Source organism: Dermacentor silvarum, chromosome 6 (genome assembly GCF_013339745.2).
Source record: "Dermacentor silvarum isolate Dsil-2018 chromosome 6, BIME_Dsil_1.4, whole genome shotgun sequence".
Classification (NCBI taxonomy): domain Eukaryota; kingdom Metazoa; phylum Arthropoda; class Arachnida; order Ixodida; family Ixodidae; genus Dermacentor; species Dermacentor silvarum.
In genome coordinates, this window is record NC_051159.1 from 147458551 (window position 1) to 147477782 (window position 19232).

General features: G+C 46.4%; 1 protein-coding gene across 1 annotated transcript; it reads left to right on the plus strand.

Annotated features, from left to right (window-relative positions):
- Window positions 1-4948: 4948 nt before the first annotated feature.
- LOC119456950 (uncharacterized) lies at window positions 4949-9711 on the plus strand. Its single transcript, XM_037718769.1, has 2 exons — window positions 4949-5038; window positions 7723-9711. The coding sequence occupies exons 1-2, from the start codon at window positions 4949-4951 to the stop codon at window positions 9709-9711; spliced, it is 2079 nt and encodes a 692-aa protein (XP_037574697.1).
- The last annotated feature ends 9521 nt before the right edge of the window (window positions 9712-19232 follow it).

Below are 19232 nucleotides of genomic sequence, written 5' to 3' on the forward strand. Positions count from 1 at the left end.
CCTGAAGCCCATGGCACATCGACCTCGCTCACCTACCGTCTAATAATGCCGGACGGCACGCTACAAGGAACCAGAACCCAGCGTCGTCCTAGAAAAGTTTACCTGCGATCGGAATACTGCGTCGAGTAGCATTCCGATGAAATTGAGTAACCATATACAGTGTATGCGCGGAAAGGCACCTTTAATGGTATACCGAGTGTACGCCCGTATTTCTCTGAAATTTGACTGCTCTTTATTTTCCAGGCCTCCTGCCCATAAGCTGATTCTATTAAAATGAAAGGCCTAGGGCTCGTGCTTAGGCCAGCCGGAATTTCTGCCAAACGCCATTTTTTATTGAATTGAATTTATTTCCATGTTGAATAGGCGAAAGCCAGAACTAAAAGTGAAAATTGATTCACTTGACAGAAGCTCGGGCCTCCTTTAGAAGGCATACAGTAGGAAAAACCAGAAATACACCTCCTAACATTTCAAACATTATGTGAGCACAAAAAACATTAAAAATAAAACAGCATACATCTCGCTATCGAAATTACAGACACGGAATATTGTTACCTACAGCCTCTGTTGGGGAAAAACTACAGGAAATCCAGAGAATTGCAGGGTTACATAAATATAATGCATATTACTTTTCAGACAAGCACACCCACGCAATAAATGGCAACATGAACGCATCACAAAATAGAGCTTAATGTGTTTTTACTGACAGTTGTGACATCGATCTCTCTGTCATAAAAACATTTAGAAGTAAAGGTACGGTGTATTGAAGCATTTGTTCGCCATATCTCGTTTGACAGAAATGGCCTTTCCAATACTCTTTTATGAAGGCGTTGTATATCGGTGTCCTAATCTTTAAGTGCAATAATGGCGTTATCCTGTCTTCCTAGTATTCATACTATGTTTACATCGTGTGACCGTATTATATGAATAATGAGTACGAAAAGGTATTACACTAAACCACCTGAGAAGTTGCTCTGTATGTGTATTGAAGGGAATGACAGTTATGTGTCTAACGGTGTTTTTCTCAAGTACAAACAATTGATGTAAATTGAATGACGTAGTTTGCCCTATGCAAGAAAGCAGTAGTTTAAGTTGGACAAAAATAACTCGTTGTAGATCACTGCTTTTATATTGGGTGGTGAATAGATAAATAAATAAATTGGGGGGAAGATAGCGTGCGTATGTCCAGTTAATAAAAGTGGGGGAAAGAATGACATATCTAATTATAGACCAATTTCTGTTCTGCCCGTTTTATCAAAAGTCTTTGAAGGTGTCATTAAAACTCGTCTCGAAATTTTTTTCGATAAGTACAATGTTATTAGATCCTCGTAGTATGGATTTCTGAAAAACAAATCAACTGAGCAGGCACTGCTAACAGTAAAAGACAAAATTATTAAGAACATCGAGAGAGACAGACACTTTGATCTTAGCCAAAAGGCCGAGAAGCTCCGTCGTGCACAGTACACTCTTGGCCTTTTCTTAGATTTCCGAAAGGCGTTTGTTTGCGTTCATCACAACACCCTGCTACGCACGCTTAACAGTTATGGCATACGTGGTATTGCATCTGACTTGCTAAAGAGCTATTTAAATAACAGATTGCAGTATGTTCAGGTCAATGGCGTACCCTCAGAGAAATTGGAAATTCAGCATGCTGTTCCTGAAGGATCAATATTAGGGCCGTTATTGTTTTTAGTATACATAAATGATATTGCTAACATATCCGAATCGCCTAATCTGGTCATGTAAGCTGACGATACGAATATATTTTTTTCATTCCACTCCTTGTCCCAAATGGAGGCTACGGCAAATGCATATTTAGGAAAGCTACATAACTGGTTATTGACCAACAGGCTAAGCCTTAATTTATCAGACAAACTACACTATTTTTCATCCTATTAATACAGTAGAAAGTATCACTCTCAAAATTTTCTACGAGCATACTGAATTAAAGCGAGTTTCAAACCAGACATTTCTTGGTGTTTGGTTGAATGAGAGTCTTTCTTGGAATTTTCACACCAACAAATTATGTCCGATCTAAGTAAAACAGTCGGTTATTTGCATAAGATATCTCATTTGTTGCCCCCCTGGTTAACGATATCCATGTATTACGCACTCCTGTACTCAAGGTTATCATACTGTATTTTTGTGTGGGGAACTACGACGTCCAGCAATTACCTTAAACTAATTTCAATTCAGAAACGCGCTTTGCGTGCTATTGAGGGGTTTCATGGCAGACCTTCAGATTTACCTACCTCACCGCTATTTCAGAAACATGGCATCCTTAATGTAAATGAAGTATATAATTTCGGTCTACTTAAGTGCATCCATCGTCATCAATTGTTCTTTTCTTGTCCAGATAATTCCAGCAGCCGATATGCTTTCCGGACGAAACGTAAACTTGCTCCAATCACACGCACCAATTACGGCAAGCAAACACTAAGCTACCAAATTCCTACGGTAATAAATCAATTTCCCTTTGAAACTGAATATTACCTTCCACAAAAACGTTTTAAATCATAATTAAAAAAACGCCTATTGGAACAAACGGAATGATATATTTATTTTGTCGATAGACTATGTATTTTTTTTACCTTTGAGATGTTTTTCTCTTACACACTTATTGCCAGCTTTGTGATATTGTTTCTGTGTTTTACGATTGACATTTTTATGTTTGTAAAAATTATGTATCTTTATACCGCTCATACGATAAGTTGTGTATGCGATTTAGTTATTCTTTTCTTGTGCAAATTTCATGCATGTTCTTACTGCGTAATGCTTTTTGCAAGGCTTGAGAATTCATTGTGAATTTGCTGTGAAGTGCTTGTGCACAATGCCACCTGTTCCGCGGGTGACCAGGACCTTGTCAGGCTCTTGCCTTTTGTCTTGGCGCCCTCTTTTCGTTGAAAAGAAAATAAACTTTCACTTTCCATTTCAAAACAAAACGAAATCTAGGCGAAATACCGAGAGTCCATCAAAGTTTGGTGACATTGAGTTTAATATGTGTGTCCCAGGACATATGCTTGGGGAAGTGTTTGAAGGAGTGTTTTGCCGAGTGTTTTGAAGTAGTCAACAATCTATAAAGGCGTTTGACAAAGCCTAGGATTTTCTCTGAGAACTACCGGCGACTGTTTAGGAGTAAAAAGGGGATTGCTTTAGTTCTGCTTGTAGTACATTTTAATGAATTTAGATCACTCCACGCCAACAGGCCTTGGAGGCATTCATTGACGTTTAAATGAAGTGTTTTAATGTTGGACCCGCTAAATAGAAGGGCCATGTCATCCGCGTATATTATGTAAGTTCGTTTTTGCTAACGATAGTGATGTCATTATTATTATATATATTACACAAGAGAGGTCTAAGAATGATGTCTTGGGGAACACCAGCATTCATTGATTTCATAGGGGATAGGTTGTCGTTGAGTGAAACGCATTGTTTCCGGTAATTGTATTGCTGGAAGCGAGAATTCTACCCCTTTCATGCCAATTTTGCCTTTAGAGCGTACAATGCTTTTTTTTTACATTTATGATTCATCTTAGAGCCGGTCTAAAACACAATTCATCACACAGCATCATTTTTTTCCTGTTCATTAACCTCGATTTCATATACCACAGGTTATTCTTCTGCAAACTTTATTAGACCTACTTAATGCGAAAGTTCTAAATATACATCCGACTAATGATTATTGTGGGTCTTTGGAAACAATATACTATAATATTTTCCCAAACAATGTTAAGCTACTCGCATACCACACTCTAAATGGACTACCTCTGGTTCGTGTAGTGACAATTTCAACAAACGGCGGCATTGCTACTGACGCATCACAGTGTGAAAAAAAATAAGGCATAGAATACTGTTGTCCCGAAATTGAATTGTCTCTTTCTTTCCAGTTGCCAACTTTTATGGCTTTTCTTTTACTTGAGTTCCTAGCAGTAATTCTCGCTGTGACATTAGGCGCTCCATATACCATCAGCTAGCGCCAGACAGGGGTAATTGGAGATCACATGGATAGGCCTTCGTCCTGCAGTGGACATAAATATAGGCTGACGGTGATCATGATGATACCACAGCCGCTATTGTCACAAATTTTCAATCTGTATGTTCGTCCCTTTCAGCGTCCGGTAACTCTCCTCTATTACGACTTTTCCATTCTCTAATTCCTGCTTATCTGCTATGCATTCGATTCATTTGGGGCCTTCTGACGAGGCCACAGTTTCTGAAGGAAACTGTGGACTCACTAACCAAGGCACCACTTGACGGCCATGTTCTTCCTGTGGCACCATTCTCCGCTTATTTCAGCGCTATTAGATTTCGCTCGCGCGCTCTTAAAAAAAAAGCGTTGTCTAACCCCCCGTTAACTGCTTCCGCTCAATATCGACACCTCCTGTGTCGCCTGGTGTAGTGAATCAAAGTTCTGAACTTATACCGAATCAGGTCTGCTCTGAGGCATTCCCCCCTGTGCATTTTCTGTAACGAGGAGGAAAAAAGTATTCGCTTGCTTTTGACGGGTCGCACCTTGACTATAGCAAGAAAAAGAATCCCCAAAATCACCCTTCGCGAAATTGGCCTGTATCTGATGCTTCCCGTTATCCTTTCGTTTGGAGCTTGGGCCCTCGGGCACATTCAAAGGGATGTTTAATTGCCCTGCCATCCGGGAATTTTATTATTAGGTTCCCCCCTCCCCTGCAATGGGGAGCTAGGGGGGACCCTTCTTCGAATTCAATAAAGTTTGTTCATCATCATCATCATCATCATCATCATCATTCCAAGCGATTGCCCAGTTAAATTTGCTGCCTTTATTATTGTTTTAGTACATTTCAATTCAGCAAACGGCATTCCTTTTCTCGCATCTGTCACATTGAATTTATCATTTGTCGCAAATTTGCTTGTGAATTTTAGTTTGTAATTCATTAGGCCTTATCAACGTGAGTCTCTGTCAATACCCCATAGTGGTATGAGCCACACGTTCAGAGGACAAGAAGAAGAAGAAGACGAAAGTGGCGGCTTCACCGTTCTTGTCCCCACGCCCTACTCCACTCTGCGTGTACGTTTCTCCCAGAATCGCGACGCCTCAGAAGCCTCGCAGGCTCCTTCATGAGATCACGCCTCGCAAGTTACTATTCCCGAGCTTCGGTAAGTCAGCATATATTTCATATTCTCATTGCTGTTGGGTGCCACTCGGCTTGTGCCTCCTTTCTGTGCGTTGAAGTAAGCCTCTAAGAGCAGAGCCTCTCCTGTCACAATGCGCAAGCTATCGCTTAGAAAGACATCAATTCTAGGTTGGCTCTGCCGAGATTGATTGATTGATTGATTATTTATTGATTATTTATTTATTTATTTATTTATTTATTATTTATTTATTTATTTATTTATTTATTTATTTATTTATTTATTTACACGCTACAGCACAAAATGAGATGGCTCCGTCGATAAACGCGACATTATCGGTCACCCGACCTGATCCTCGTAGCCACCACACATACTGCTCTACACTTTCAGTTTCTGGCCATCGTAAATGAGTCTAGGCCTAAGCTACAAACGTGGCAAGCAACAAAAAAAGTTAGAAGGGTATTCAACCTCCAGCTGAGTAGAGGAAGGAGTCTTTCTGAACAAGTGGCGTGTGAGAACGGTGTGTATGAACTGTGGAATTTATTCTGAGAGGCACGCAGCGTCTCAAACGACAGCGTCTCGAAACGCCAGCGGTTGCAAGGGAAGAATGCGTGAACGCCCAGGATCCCCCCCCCCCCCCCCCCCCCCCATGATCATGGGCGTTCCATGGTGATGTGGCGCTGCACGTTGGGTTACCACATTTGTACACGTTACAGAATAAAAAGTAACCAATTACAACTATGAAATTACATTATCCAAAAATATAATTCATTACAGTGACCTATTACTGCCACAAGAAGATAATTAAGAAATTACGAAATTGTAATCGATAAAATCTGCGTTACTTCCATCCCAATTTTTATTGATGTTGCACAAATAGAGTATATCAAACAAGCTGGCCTGGCTCTTTTAACGCCTCCTTTGCAGCCATTCAAACGTTGTTTCTCTTCACTATCAATTGCTTTTAAACAGTTTTCGTCGGTCGCCTTCCCTTGCTTTCACGCGATGACATCAGCAGCGACATCGAAAACTCGCTATATGTGCGCTCTAGAAGGAATGGCGGTGTAGTATCATACCTTGAGCACAAGAGTGTGGTTACTAAACGTCGCTATGCTCACGTTTGGATCGTCTATGAAGCGCAAGGCTTCATTCTTGCTGCGGTTCAAAGAAAGAATTCCCAGTAGTGCCAATGAAAACCTGCAAAAAAATGAAAATCGTACTTAGGTCATTTCCGAAGTTCGCTGTCGTGTGATGGCAGCACCTGTTCAAGTTTGCGTGTCTGAACATGTTAAACTTGCGAGGCTGCTGCGGGACACGGCCGCAGGCATTCTACTGTAGTTCCCACCAAATTCAAGTTCTCAAAACTTCCTCGCGTGTTACAGATTGTCTCGTCAATAAGGCAACTGGTTGCATATCATTGGTTACTGAAAAAAAAACAATTGAAAACGGTGACCGTTACCGAGTAGAAGTAATCGATTAATTACCACGTCACATAAAACCACAATATAAACGTATTGGATTACCAGTAATAAATTACATCTAATTCGTTACGTATACGCCTGGGTGGTACCAACAGTACCGATACCACCAGGAGCACCGGTGCCACGTGTTGGTAACACAGGTAGCGATTCCGCCGCGAGCCCCGAAACCACCAGTATTAGATCTTCGCGACCAGCGCACATTTTCAGACAGCACTATTTTCAGCATCGACCCACGAATGAGGCTAGGCACACCGCCGATACGGAAAAATTGCGGTCAAAAAATTTAAATTCTGGTGTTTTACGTGCGAAAACCGCTATTTGATCACTGAGGCACGCCGTAATGGAGGACTCCAGAATAATTTTGACCACCTGGGGTTCTTTAGCGTGCACCCAATACACGCGGTACACGGGCATTCTTGCATTTCGCCCCTATCAAAATGCGGCCGCCGCTGCAGAATTTGATCCCGTGACCGCGTGCTTAGCAGTGCTCACCATAGCAGCTAAGTCACCACGACGGGTGAAAAAAAAGGGGGAAGGGGGACTAATAACTTGTGAAGAATGACTTTGCCTGTAATAACCAAATAAAATCTCTACACAGCACATTTTTTACAATCCAATTTCAACACCATACAATGGATACAGTTACTATAGTACAGTTACCTTATACGTATTACTTAACGAAATCTAGAACACAAACATTAAGTATTTACACATAAGCTAAAGTAATCAGCGCAGCATTCTCAAAAAGGTTATTGTTTTACCGAAAATAGTGATTTGCGCCTTTCTAAACGACCCCAAAGATGTCCATTATCTATTTTATATAATAATACAGTAGTTATTTAAGGGGTTAGAAATTTTCCATTTCAGTAATTGCTTGCCATGGGTCAAATTGTTGGTTTCGGAAATTTGCGTGCGTAATTTAGTAACGCGATACGAAGACAAAAATTATTCGCGGTTACCCTTAATTTGGGAAATTATTATTATTAATAAGCGCATGTTGTATAAACCTTGAACGGATAACATTCTGAGGCATCAAATTATTCCGAAATTACAGTTGTTATCCCATGACTTTACGCTTTTATGCGTGTTTCTGCTGAATGTACATTAGTCTTTACTTGATTGTATTTCCCTTGTTCAGATCTGCAGGTTGCTGCCGAGTCCACGCCGTACAGATCCACCTGCAAGGCCTGCTTCCATTCTCCCCGGTCTGTTCTTGTTGGCCATCGTGGGGAGCGCGTCCCTGCTCATACTGTTCGTGCGCTACCTCTTGGGTACGGAGGGCATGTTCTGCAACACGGCAGCCTGCGGCGCGTTCGCTCGCCTTCTAAAGACCTCAATCAACCGTTCTGTTGATCCGTGCGACAACTTCGGCTCATTCGTCTGCGATGGCTGGCGTCGGCAAAATCCGTACTCGGTTCGTGAAAATCACTACCGCGCCACGCTAGTCTACATGTCCAGCCTCACCGATTCAGTGCAGATTCCGCCAGTTGCCCAGAGCGCGCTACAGCAGGTCGCCGCTTTCTACCGCAGCTGCACTCAGCTTCCTGTATCTGGACGCGACGACACTCAGCTAGTCAAGTCCTGGCTCACCGACGCTGGTGTTGTGTGGCCCGTGTGGCCCGCTAATCCGAACGTCCTCGACACCCTCGCGTACCTCGCACTCAACCTCGGCTTGGCCAGCGTGATCGACATCGAGGTCGAGAGACCAGGCCGGCAAAGTGCCGTCATCACCCTCAAACCCTCGCTCAGCTTTCTCTTGCTAAACAGCCGTAATTTGTCGACACCTGATAAGCGCAGGCTGTTTAAAACACTCCGAGACGCCTTTCTGCCGAATGACGATACGATGCGCTATCGTTTAGTGACGTTCGCAGACATCGCACGTGTCGAGAAAGAGATGGTAGCTGACCTCATCGATGCATCACCTCATCGCCAGCCATTGTCACTGAGAGACCATCTGTACCGAAGCCCCAGAGAGTGGAACGCCTCCATCGCCCGTCACACGCCGACGGGCGCCGCTGTCGCATTCCGAAGCACGCACCCTCTCTTCTTCAGGGAATTTGTACGTCTGTGGTACCGACACGGCGAAATAGAGGTGCACCTGCTTGTGTCCTGGTACGCGGTGCGGTTCGCAGCCTACTTTGCGCACGCGAGTCTGGCGAATAGCTACAGCTACAATGAGAACGAAGAGGAGTTTCACCGGAACAGTTTCTGCATAGTCTTACTGTACGAGGCTCTGGGTGACATCGTGTTCGCCTCCTACAACACTCTCGTCTTCCCTGGTCGCGTGCGTCAAGATGTGAAGACCTTAGTGCTGTCTGTGCGCGAGACGTTTACGCACCTCCTGAGCGCGCACTCTAAATTCGCTAATAGAGTGTCTACCTTAGCCGGTTGGAGCTTCGTCGATCACGTGTTCTCCGTACTGGACTACGCGCACGGCGACGGCGAACTCGCTCATGCACCGCTGCCAGGACTGCCGGACTTCGGAAGCGTGTTCGCTATCAACTGGCGCTCGGCCATACGTGCCTTGCAGATAGCTGAGAAACCTCTGAGGCGTTCGCTCTTCTCCGAGACACTCAATCACGCACGCCTCTTCGAGACCGTTCCCGAACTGCGTGATTTCGTGCTTTTGCCCACGGCGCTGGCTTTCCCGATGTATGACGCGGCAGCCACGGCCGCCATAAAATACGGCGCCCTAGGCAGCCACGTGGCACAAGCGTCAGCACGCATCTTTCTCGACACACTCGCAACTTTCGATGCCGATATGTCCAAGGAACTCCGCCAGTTTTTGTTCGCTCTGCGCGATTGCCTTCAGCATGGCGCAGGCCTGCCGTCTTCGCGCGCCGCTATCGGCCTCCTCGAAGATCTGTTTGCGCTGTCCTCTCTGGTTGAAGCATTTCTTGCGGCCGACAAGGAGGACAAGCGCATGCTGCATGATCTGCCTTACTTTTCCTCGACGCAATTGTTCTTCGCTACCTGGTGTTTCATGCGCTGCATGGGTGATCAGTCGGCAGGTGACAACGTGGATCCATGTTCTCCTACGTTGCGCCATGTGAAGACTTTCTCCGACGCCTTCGAGTGCGCTCAAGACACCGGCCTCAACCCAGTTCAGCGCTGTGAACTTTTCTGAAGTGTTACAAAAATGATGATCAATTGGAGAACGTGTGCCATGGCCAATGGATGCTTTCAACAGATCCCTAGAATTGACGTCCTGAATATAAATAATGCTGAGTGGACTAAGATAAACATAAGGGCCGTGGACGTTTTCTGCCCAGGAATGAACCCAAAATGAACATTTTGAATCTCATTGAACCGTGATAAATCAGGATAATCTGAACCGCATGTGATAGTCAACGCCCGTTCCACTTTTTGGTGCATCGAGGTTCAATGTAGTCACGTCCTGCTTTTCTTGTTCTCACGCGTTTTCTTTTTTTTTTACTTTTTTTACTGCGTCTTGCGGAGTATTAAACACGTGATATGCATAATGCGAAAATGTGGCACCTGGTGTCGTGGACAAAACAAACTGTAGAATCGCACAGTTCTGTGAAGTGTTTTGCGTCAATCCACCACTGTACGCTTGTCGCTGTTTAATGTCGGCTCTGTTTGCCTCTACTCAAAGAGCAATGCTATGCCCCCTTATTTTTCCGCAACGAAGTTTGACAATAGTCCGGGGAGGCATCTACGTAGCAAGACTGTTACCGGTGGAAGTCAGCGGCCGTGAGGTCTTTTTTTTTTTTTTTCAAGATGCTCCTCCATTTTTCAAGAGCCCCTCTAAAGTAAGCAAATTTTCCGATAATTTTTTTCAACTGTTGAATTGCTGGCAATAACTGATCATTTCATCGTTCACTAAGGAAGGAAGGGGGAATAGACGGAAGTACAGGGAGGTTAGCCATCGTTCACCAAAACCTTATAATATAGCAATTACCTGCCCACCTGGAACGTGTTCCGGCCGTCCATTATGATAATGATTAATAATTTATTGCCTTTTATCACACCGAAGCAAAAACGCAGCAGAAATTCAAATATTTCTGCCATGTCAACGAAGATTTTTACCACTGCAGAAGCGTGCAACCGTAGGTATCATTTCCCTAACATCACGTGAAAAACTGTATACACTTTATCAGCGAAAGTATGGCACTTCGACCTTAATGAAATGGTAAGGGAAGGGAAACATAAAATCGTAACTTGTGCTTTTTCAGACTATAAATCGATCCTAAGAAAAGACACAGAGGTTAACGAAGACTGAGTCCAGCATTGATTGCGTTGGTTTCTGTGTTGTCTTTGGCTGTTTGGTTAGTTTCTGTTAACCAAGTAGTAGGGCCATGTGAAGTGCGTCGCGCCAATCCGTTTTATGCTGAATGAATTAATTGTTATATCAAGTTTGATGTCATTACCGCGTTATTGGAACCGAACATTGGTCCACAATGACCACACGTAAGTATAATTCATTACATGACAGAGGATATACGGTATAGAGGGCATACTTTCGCTCCTGCATGCTGTACATAATAAGTGAAGTAAACGTTTCTGGGCACCTATAAACACTTATATAACTTTAAAAGCATCACTCCCTGCTCTGCTATGTGAACACATGTAGTTGGACGCGTAAAACCACTGAGCAATTACCGGTGTCACACACAAATGAAAGTTTGCGCGTGGTGTGAGCCTCGCAGCGTGAGCATGTAGCTTCGTGGCCAGGAATCGAACCTGGACATCGTGCTCAAGAGGAGGACGCCATATCAAGTACGCCATCCAGCTGGACCTAGCACCGGTCAGGGCTGAAGTTGAGCTAGGTGGATACTTGAGATTCTTCATATTTGCAGCCCGGCTAAGAAAAATGCGGAATGGAATAGGACTGAAGTAACCCAGGAGCCAACGTAACAATGTCATAAGTTTCAATTATGTCAAGATATTATTCCCTAAAAACTGCTTTAAAACCACTTGCGTATTTACCAATCCCTCGTGGGCAAGCGCCATGGTTGGGAAACAAGAATAACCTGGCGTCCTTTCTACGTCCTTTCTACGCTGTTCTTTATCCTCTTCTGTCTTAAATTTATTTCTACATTTATATAATAGCGCATACTGTTCCTGCCGGCTGTTCCTTTTGATAATGCAGGTGGAGCGTTGCTCCAAGTACATACGGAGCGCGGAAAGGAATAGCATTCGAAAAGACAACGTTGCAAAATCGCGGCCCAGTATTCCTGCGTCCGCCATTAGTCAAATCTTGCCATGGCGTTCGAATGCAAATGTTCAGTGTAGCCCTTCAGGTGAACATTCTTACATACATATATAAAGACAACCTCGGTCCCTGGGTATGTGTTGGCTACTGTCTTGCTTTGAAGACAACTTGGGACACTGCACATGTGCACAAACAGACAACTTGGGTCAGTCACTTGGAATGTTCCGCTGGGTATGTGCCTATTGTTAGTCAATCCATCAGAATTGCATGTGCCGTGGTGACACAATAGGTACGAAGCCTTAAATGTGTTCGATATGTGTCTTGCTTCTCAGTGTCATACACCTCTCTTCGGCATTCTTATTCCCTCGACAAGCAACATACCATATCGCCTTCATACAACATACATCACCTTCAACGGTGTGCGACCGTTGAAGTGCGGTCGCTTGTATATAGGCCCGACGGGGCGCTGTATTAATGTCCGCTTAAAAGAACACGAAACGTCCGTCATGTCAGGAGGAGAGCAAACCTGCCTGCTCATTGCCGAGTGTGCGGCTGGTCACCTGTTCTAGAAGACACACAATTTATTGGCAGGGGAACCACACGATACGAACAAGAACTGATTGAAGCGTACCATATCCAAAGACATGGTCACAATCAATGTGTTAGTGTACTCTCGTTATCGCTGTCAAAGAAAGAGATAGCTTATTTAGAAAAATGTGGTTACTAAATGTCATTTCGTGTTTTTTTTCGTTGATAGTCACGTGGTATGTACGACGCATGCGCTTCTGGCTTCCCGGCGAACTTCTGTGTGGTTGTTTTCATTAAATTTGTTGCTAGTCCCAGCGTGTGTCCGTCTACTTCTCTCCTGGCGTTTGCGTCTTAGACGCTGGGTTCCATCGTTTCTAAAGGTATGGACCAACAGGCCCAGCAACAGACTCTCCTACGATTTTTAATCTTGGTGCCTGATAGTTGGGACACCCTGTATACAGGATTCCCTGAGAGTGTATTATTACAGGGATATCGCTGGTTATATTGAGGATAATGTAGCTGTAATCGTCTTTAAGTGTACAGCTGTTTCGTTGGCTTTGGTGGTGCGGGTTCTTGGTAAAGAAAATGTAGCAGCAGCGGTGTGCCTCTGAATTCACTGAAAACTGGATGTGAATAAGCGTCTGTGCATTCCGAAGGGCTGCTTCGACGCCAAGCAAATTGGCTTAGCCGATTTCTGATTCGTCTGTATGGAGCTATGGCTTTATTCCTCACAGAGTCTTTCTTTTTCTGTTTATAAGACTTCAGAGCAGAGAAGCAGCCGGTGCCTCTAGGAGGTGCCACGTCTCCGTGCATATTTTAATAAACTAAATATAGAAACGTGTGGGTCTCGCAGTCAGATACTGACTAAAATGATCACTTTTTGACCTACCCACAGATTTTATTAAAGACATATTTTCTCTCTCTCACTCACTCACTCTTGATGAGCAATCAGTTTATTCGTGTATCAATGTACATGGAGGAGAGAAAACAAAAAGCCGTCGATGAGACAGCTTGACGGGTCCTCACCCCCGTACGTTTAAGCAGCAACATTTTACATCACGCAAAGGAGTAATAGATAGATAGATAAAGAACTTTATTGAGGTCCTGAAGGATTCCGCCCCCGTTTTATAGGGGGAGAATCGCGGGCCGCTCCCACGTAGGGACGGGGAGGCCTAGCCTCACCGCTGCGTCGTGGGCCTTCTGGACAGCCTGGAGTTGTAGTAGGACCGGGCTCTTGATCATGGAGTGAAATTCATCTTCAGAGAAGTCGTGATGCTTTCCCTGTAAAGAGGGGCACCTCCAGAGCATGTGTATGAAATCACTGCGATCGTTACAGTCTGGACAATGTGCTGAAATGTCTGAGTAGTGACTGTAAATGGAGAGACTGGGGTATGTCTCCGTCTGAAGCATGCGAAGAGAGATTGCCTGTGGCCGAGACAACTTTTCGTGTGGGAGTGGGAAGGACCTACGGCCCATTTGATAGTGTTTCGTGACCTCGTTGAAAGTAGTCAAAATGTCCCTAAAATGAAGGCCGGGGGCTGGTTCCTCCGCCTGAGCCGCGCAAATCCCGGCGCGGCAAGTGAGACCTCGCGCCTGGGAGTGGGCTAGCTCGTTGACATTGGAAAGGCCCCCGACCCTCGAGCTAAGATGAGCAGGGAACAAAGTGATGGTGTTATGTGTGAGTTCCTTGTGAGCGAGAGTTCTAAAAACTTCCTTGCAGACGGTCCCGGAAGCAAAGGCCCTAGCAGCCGATCTAGAGTCAGTGTAAATATCAGTTCTTTGCGGATCAAGGAGAGCGAGTGCGATGGCCATCTGCTCTGCTTTGTGAGAAGAAGAGGTTCGAACCGATGCTGAGGATAGAATGCGACCCTTAGTATCTGTGGATACTACTGCAAAGTGAGCGGAAGCGCCGTACTGGGCGGCATCGACAAAGCATGCTAGCGGAGAGTGGGCGTGAGCGTGGGCTAAAAGAGAGGAGGCTCGAGCGACACGCCTGCCCACGTTGTATTGTGGGTGCATGTTTCGTGGAAGGGGAGAGACCTTGATGCAAGATCTCATGCGATCAGAGAGATGTGTGTTTTGCACTTCGAGCGTGAGGGGGTTGTGTCCCGTGTCAATCAGGATCTTTCTCCCTGCTGATGTAATTGAAAGCCTGGCAACCTGTGCCATTTGCTGAGCCTCGATGACTTCTTCAAGCGTATTGTGGATTCCAAGGTCCATCAGTTTCTCTGTGCTCGTGCGCATCGGAAGACCTAGGACTCTCTTGATGCTTTTTCGAATGAGAGTGTTTAATTTAGTCCTCTCGTGGAGTTGCCACTTGTGCATGGATGCGACATAGTTTATGTGGCTCATCAAAAAGGCATGGAACAGTCTGAGGAGGTTGTCCTCCCGATGACCACCCCGATTGTTGGAGATCCTAACGATTAATCGGATGACCCCTTCCGCCTTGGAAGTCAGACGGTCGATCGTACGGCCGTTCTGTCCGTTGGCTTCGATGATCATGCCCAGAACACGTATGAAATCCACCCTCGGGATTCGCTTCCCCGCAGCCGTGTGCAGCCTAATGTCGACGTCGGCCAGTGGTTTCCAGTTTTTGGGTTTAGGACCCCTTCTCGTGGGCCGATATAAAAGAAGTTCGGACTTTGACGGCGAGAGCTTGAGACCCATTTCCTTGATGTACACTTCAACACAGTCGACGGCCTCCTGAAGGGAGCTCTCCACGCAGCCCTCCGAGCCACCGACACTCCATATGGTAATATCGTCCGCGTAAAGGGAGTACTTGATGCCGTCCAGGCTTGAGAGCTCGGCAGCAAGCCTGCACATGGCAATGTTAAACAGCAGCGGGGAGACGACTGAGCCCTGAGGAGTGCCGAAGGAACCCAGATCGTAGGGCTCAGATTTGAGGTCCCCTAGCTTGATAGTGGCTCTTCTATCCCTAAGGAACGAGCTGGCGAACTTGTGAAAGTTGGTTCCTAGGTTGAGGCGAGAGATGGATTCGAGTATGTGGGAGTGCGAAACACTGTCAAAGGCCTTCTCAAGATCGAGGCCGAGAATGGCCCTAACGTCCTTTGTCTCCTGATCTATAATATGATGTTTCAACATTTTCATGACGTCCTGAGTCGATAGGTGTGGTCTGAAACCTATCATGTTGATAGGGAAGAGGTTTGTTTCCTCAATGTGTTTTGATATGCGATGGTTGATGACGTGCTCGGCGACCTTGCCTATACAATACGTGAGAGAAATCGGTCTCAAATTGTTAAGACTGGGACTCCGGCCTGGTTTGGGGATGAGAATGACTGACGCCATTTTCCAGTGCTCGGGGAAAACCCCCGACTCCCAAATACGATTGATTTCTTTGGTGAGGATGGTGACAGAATCGTCGTCTAGATTACGTAGCGTCTGGTTCGTGATGCCGTCTGGGCCGGGGGCGGATTTCCCGTTAAGATTGGTTAATGCGTTCCGGACCTCTGCTTCATGGAAGGGCTTGTCCATCTCGAGGGCTGGCGATCCCGTGTATTGCGGGTAGCCAGAAGGAGGTCGGGCTATAGCCAAAGGTAGGTATGTTCGGGCTAAAGACTCCATTATTTCCGCGTCTGATTTCGCTTTTCTTTCCGAGTGTAGTATTCTGTCTACCAGACGTGTCTGTGTGGATCTGGATTTGGTCTCCTGCAGCAGGTGTTTGAGGAGGTTCCATTTCCCCCCCACTCTCATTTGGCCATCAACCGTGTTGTAAATTTCGTCCCAATGCTGTTTCTCCAGCGTCTGACAGTGTACGGATATGTCCCGATTAAGACTCGCTATGCGCTTGCGTAGTCTGCGATTCAGGCGGTGTGCTTTCCACCTGGTAACGAGGGCGCTTTTTGCCTCCAGAAGATGGGCAAGCCTGCTATCCATTTTACTGACCTTAAGATCAGTCTTGATCGTTTTGGTGGCCGACTTGACGTCTTCGCCAAGCTGAGATAGCCACTTGGCGAAATCCGGTGGGTCATTGCCTTCTTGTGTGTTCCTAGATCTGATCTTACGAAAGAGGTCCCAGTCTGTGAACTTGAAAGTTCTAGGGGGTTTGCCCTGAATTTGTAATGTTGTACTTAGAATATAGTGGTCGCTCCCCAAGTCCTCGGCCAAGTTAGACCACGAGACCTCTCCCGTGGTTGCAACAAAGGTGAGGTCTGGGGTGGTATCCCTAGAGCAAGAATTTCCAGTGCGGGTAGGAAACGCGGGGTCCGTTACCAGAGTCAGGTGTAGATCCGAGGCCGCTTGCCAGAGCTCGGCTACTTTGGCAGTGGTGCGAGGGTAGCCCCAAGCGTGATGGGGTGCGTTGAAATCCCCCGCTATCACTATGGGTGCGCCCGCATTGCTAGCGATCGTAATAGCTTTCGATAACAACGTGGTGAAGCGATGGTGCCTACCTTTGGAGAGCTATATATGTGGAGTATGAAGATGCTGTTTCTTAGCTTGCTGCCTGGTATGATCTCTATCAGAGAGTGTTCAACCTTGCTGTGTCTCATGTGTAGATTGTGCGTGATTGAAGTGTACTGGTTAGACACCAACGTGCAGATACCTCTGCCATCTGGACTTTTCGTGATGTGGGGTGTGTAGCCCGACAGGCTCACCATTTCCGTCAGCGTCTCCTGCAGCATAATAACTTGTGGTCGGATTGACTGGGATTTGATGTACTGCTGTAGGGCTGCCCTTTTTGACTGGAAGCCCCAACAGTTCCATTGCCAAATTACGAAATTGTTATGGTGTCCCGCCATTGTTCAGTATCGCTGGAGCTTTCTCCTGCGAATTGCTACGGGATGGCAGCGTCTGTGCGATCGTGACCTTAGGATTTACTTTGACCGGGGTAGCCTCGGCTGAGTGTACAACTTTCATTTGGTCAGCTTCAATCTTTGTGATTCTGCTGTCCAATGCCGCTATCGACTGGACCACTGCCTTTAGTGCATTTTTGATCTCGGCTAAGGTATCCTTGACCTGCGTTTTGAAATCTGCATCCTCGTCCTTGGCCGGGTTTGCTAGCGCTCTCCTTTTTGTGGGTTTTGCCCCTGGCTGGACGTCCATAGGGACCTCATCGATGATCGTAGCCGATGCGTCTACTGTACTGGGATGCGTGATAGGAGGAGACGGTGATGGAACCGGGTGGGATTTCCTTAAGTCGGCTATTTCAGCTCTAAGTTGCTCAACAATTGCTCTAAGGCTAGCATTTTCTCTCTGCATCTGTACAAAAATATCCGTATGTTGCTCTGGATGAGTGCCCCCCTTTACCTGTGGGTGTAGGCTCTTAACCTTGGATGCCCAGGTCTGGTGCTGATCTCCTTGCTGCATAGCGATGCGGACGGCAGGTACCCTGGAGCGGGAACGGCCCCTGGATCTCGAACGGCCTCTGGATACCGAACGGTTACCCCCTCCGCCCCTGGAACGGGAGCGCCCTCGTGATGGGTGTAGCTGTTGGCTGACGTCAGGCGAGCGCCAGCTGCTGCTCGGGCCCGCAGCGGTATCGCGTCCACCTGCGCCGGCTGGTAGCGGCGGGAAGTCTCCGCCGCCATCTGTGAAGTTTATGTCGTCGTCGATGTCTTCCGCAAAGGCCGACGTATATTGCATCAGCCGCTCTCTTCTTCTTCTTCGGACTATGTAAGGCACTTGAAAACGTTGTTTACACGTCTTGTCTGCCGTCGGATGTGGACCCCCGCACAACTTGCATTCCGGGGTGCAGACGTGACCCTCCGGAGGAGATTGAATACCGCAGCCTCTACAGACCGCCTCTTCTGGGTTGGGACAAACATCGACTCGATGACCGAGCTTTCCACAGGCATAACAGACATCCGTCTGTCTGCGAAACAGGTTGCAACGCACCAAGCTTGTGCCACACATGATGTAATTAGGAACTTTTGGTCCGTCAAAGAGGACTATCACCGTGGTGGAATTCTTGATTCTCTTGACCTGTAGTGCAGTAGTGTTCCTTTGGTGCACGATAAGTGAATAAAGCTGTTCTTGACCAATGTCCAAGTCTATACCCCTGATGACACCTTTGCATGTGTTGTCGGGGGCAGCTCGGTAGGCTCTAACTTCAAAATTGGCCTTACCGATAGTAATAGTGTTAATCTTGGAGTATGCCCTGGCGTTCTTCTCCGCCGGGGTACTGATAACTGCGATGTTCTGCATCATGTTCGGGCAAACCACGTCTTCTGCGACGTCTTCTTCACTGAGCGCTGCAGCCATTGCGAGTGACTGGGCAAACTTGATTTGACTCACATTTCTCATGTCGAGGCCATTTCTAGGTCTCACGATGATTCGATGGTGGTCTTTTGGGAGGTGAGGAAGTCTCGAAGCAGCAATAACGCGCCTCTTCAATGCAGCTCGGGAGCGATGAGACGACTCCGCGTTGCGGGGCATCGAGACGCTTGCTTGCGTCTCGTTCGTGGGGGTATGCGTCGTACGAAGTTTGCGATTAGCGGTGGCCACGGACCACCCAGAGTCTTGAAGATCATCGGGAGTGATATCCTCTCCGTCGACGGAGATTTCCATAGACATCTTCCGCGTAGAGTGCGGGAAAACCCTTGCGGGAACGGCCGGTGGCCGCTCCGCCGATGGGTAGCTAGGCCTAGCGCGGTAGGCAAAAAAAGTCTTGAAAAAGAGGTCGAAAAGTCCACCCACCGTGAAAAACTTGGTCGCGATGGAATCCTTGTGACTTTATGCGTTGAGTGGCACAAAAATTCGCTCACAAATGGGCAAGAAACTGACCGGATACATTCTCGAAAGCAGGAGCCGATATTTGCTCGGGCGGTCTAGTCGGCGTCCTCGCGCGTCTCCCAAAGGAGTAATAACTAAAAATAATGCATGTACAAGAATTTCGCTCAACTAGTACAGGTATAATAATAGGAACAAGAAGAAAAAAATAACTTGCATGCTAGTTTGTAAAATGCTGAAGTGCAAGGTTGTGAGTC

Coding starts and splice junctions, on each gene's coding strand:
- LOC119456950 (XM_037718769.1), top strand. CDS start 4,949: ATGAGCCACACGTTCAGAGGACAAGAAGAAGAAGAAGACGAAAGTGGC. Junction 5,039..7,722: donor CGCCCTACTCCACTCTGCGT/GTACGTTTCTCC, acceptor TCCCTTGTTCAG/ATCTGCAGGTTGCTGCCGAG.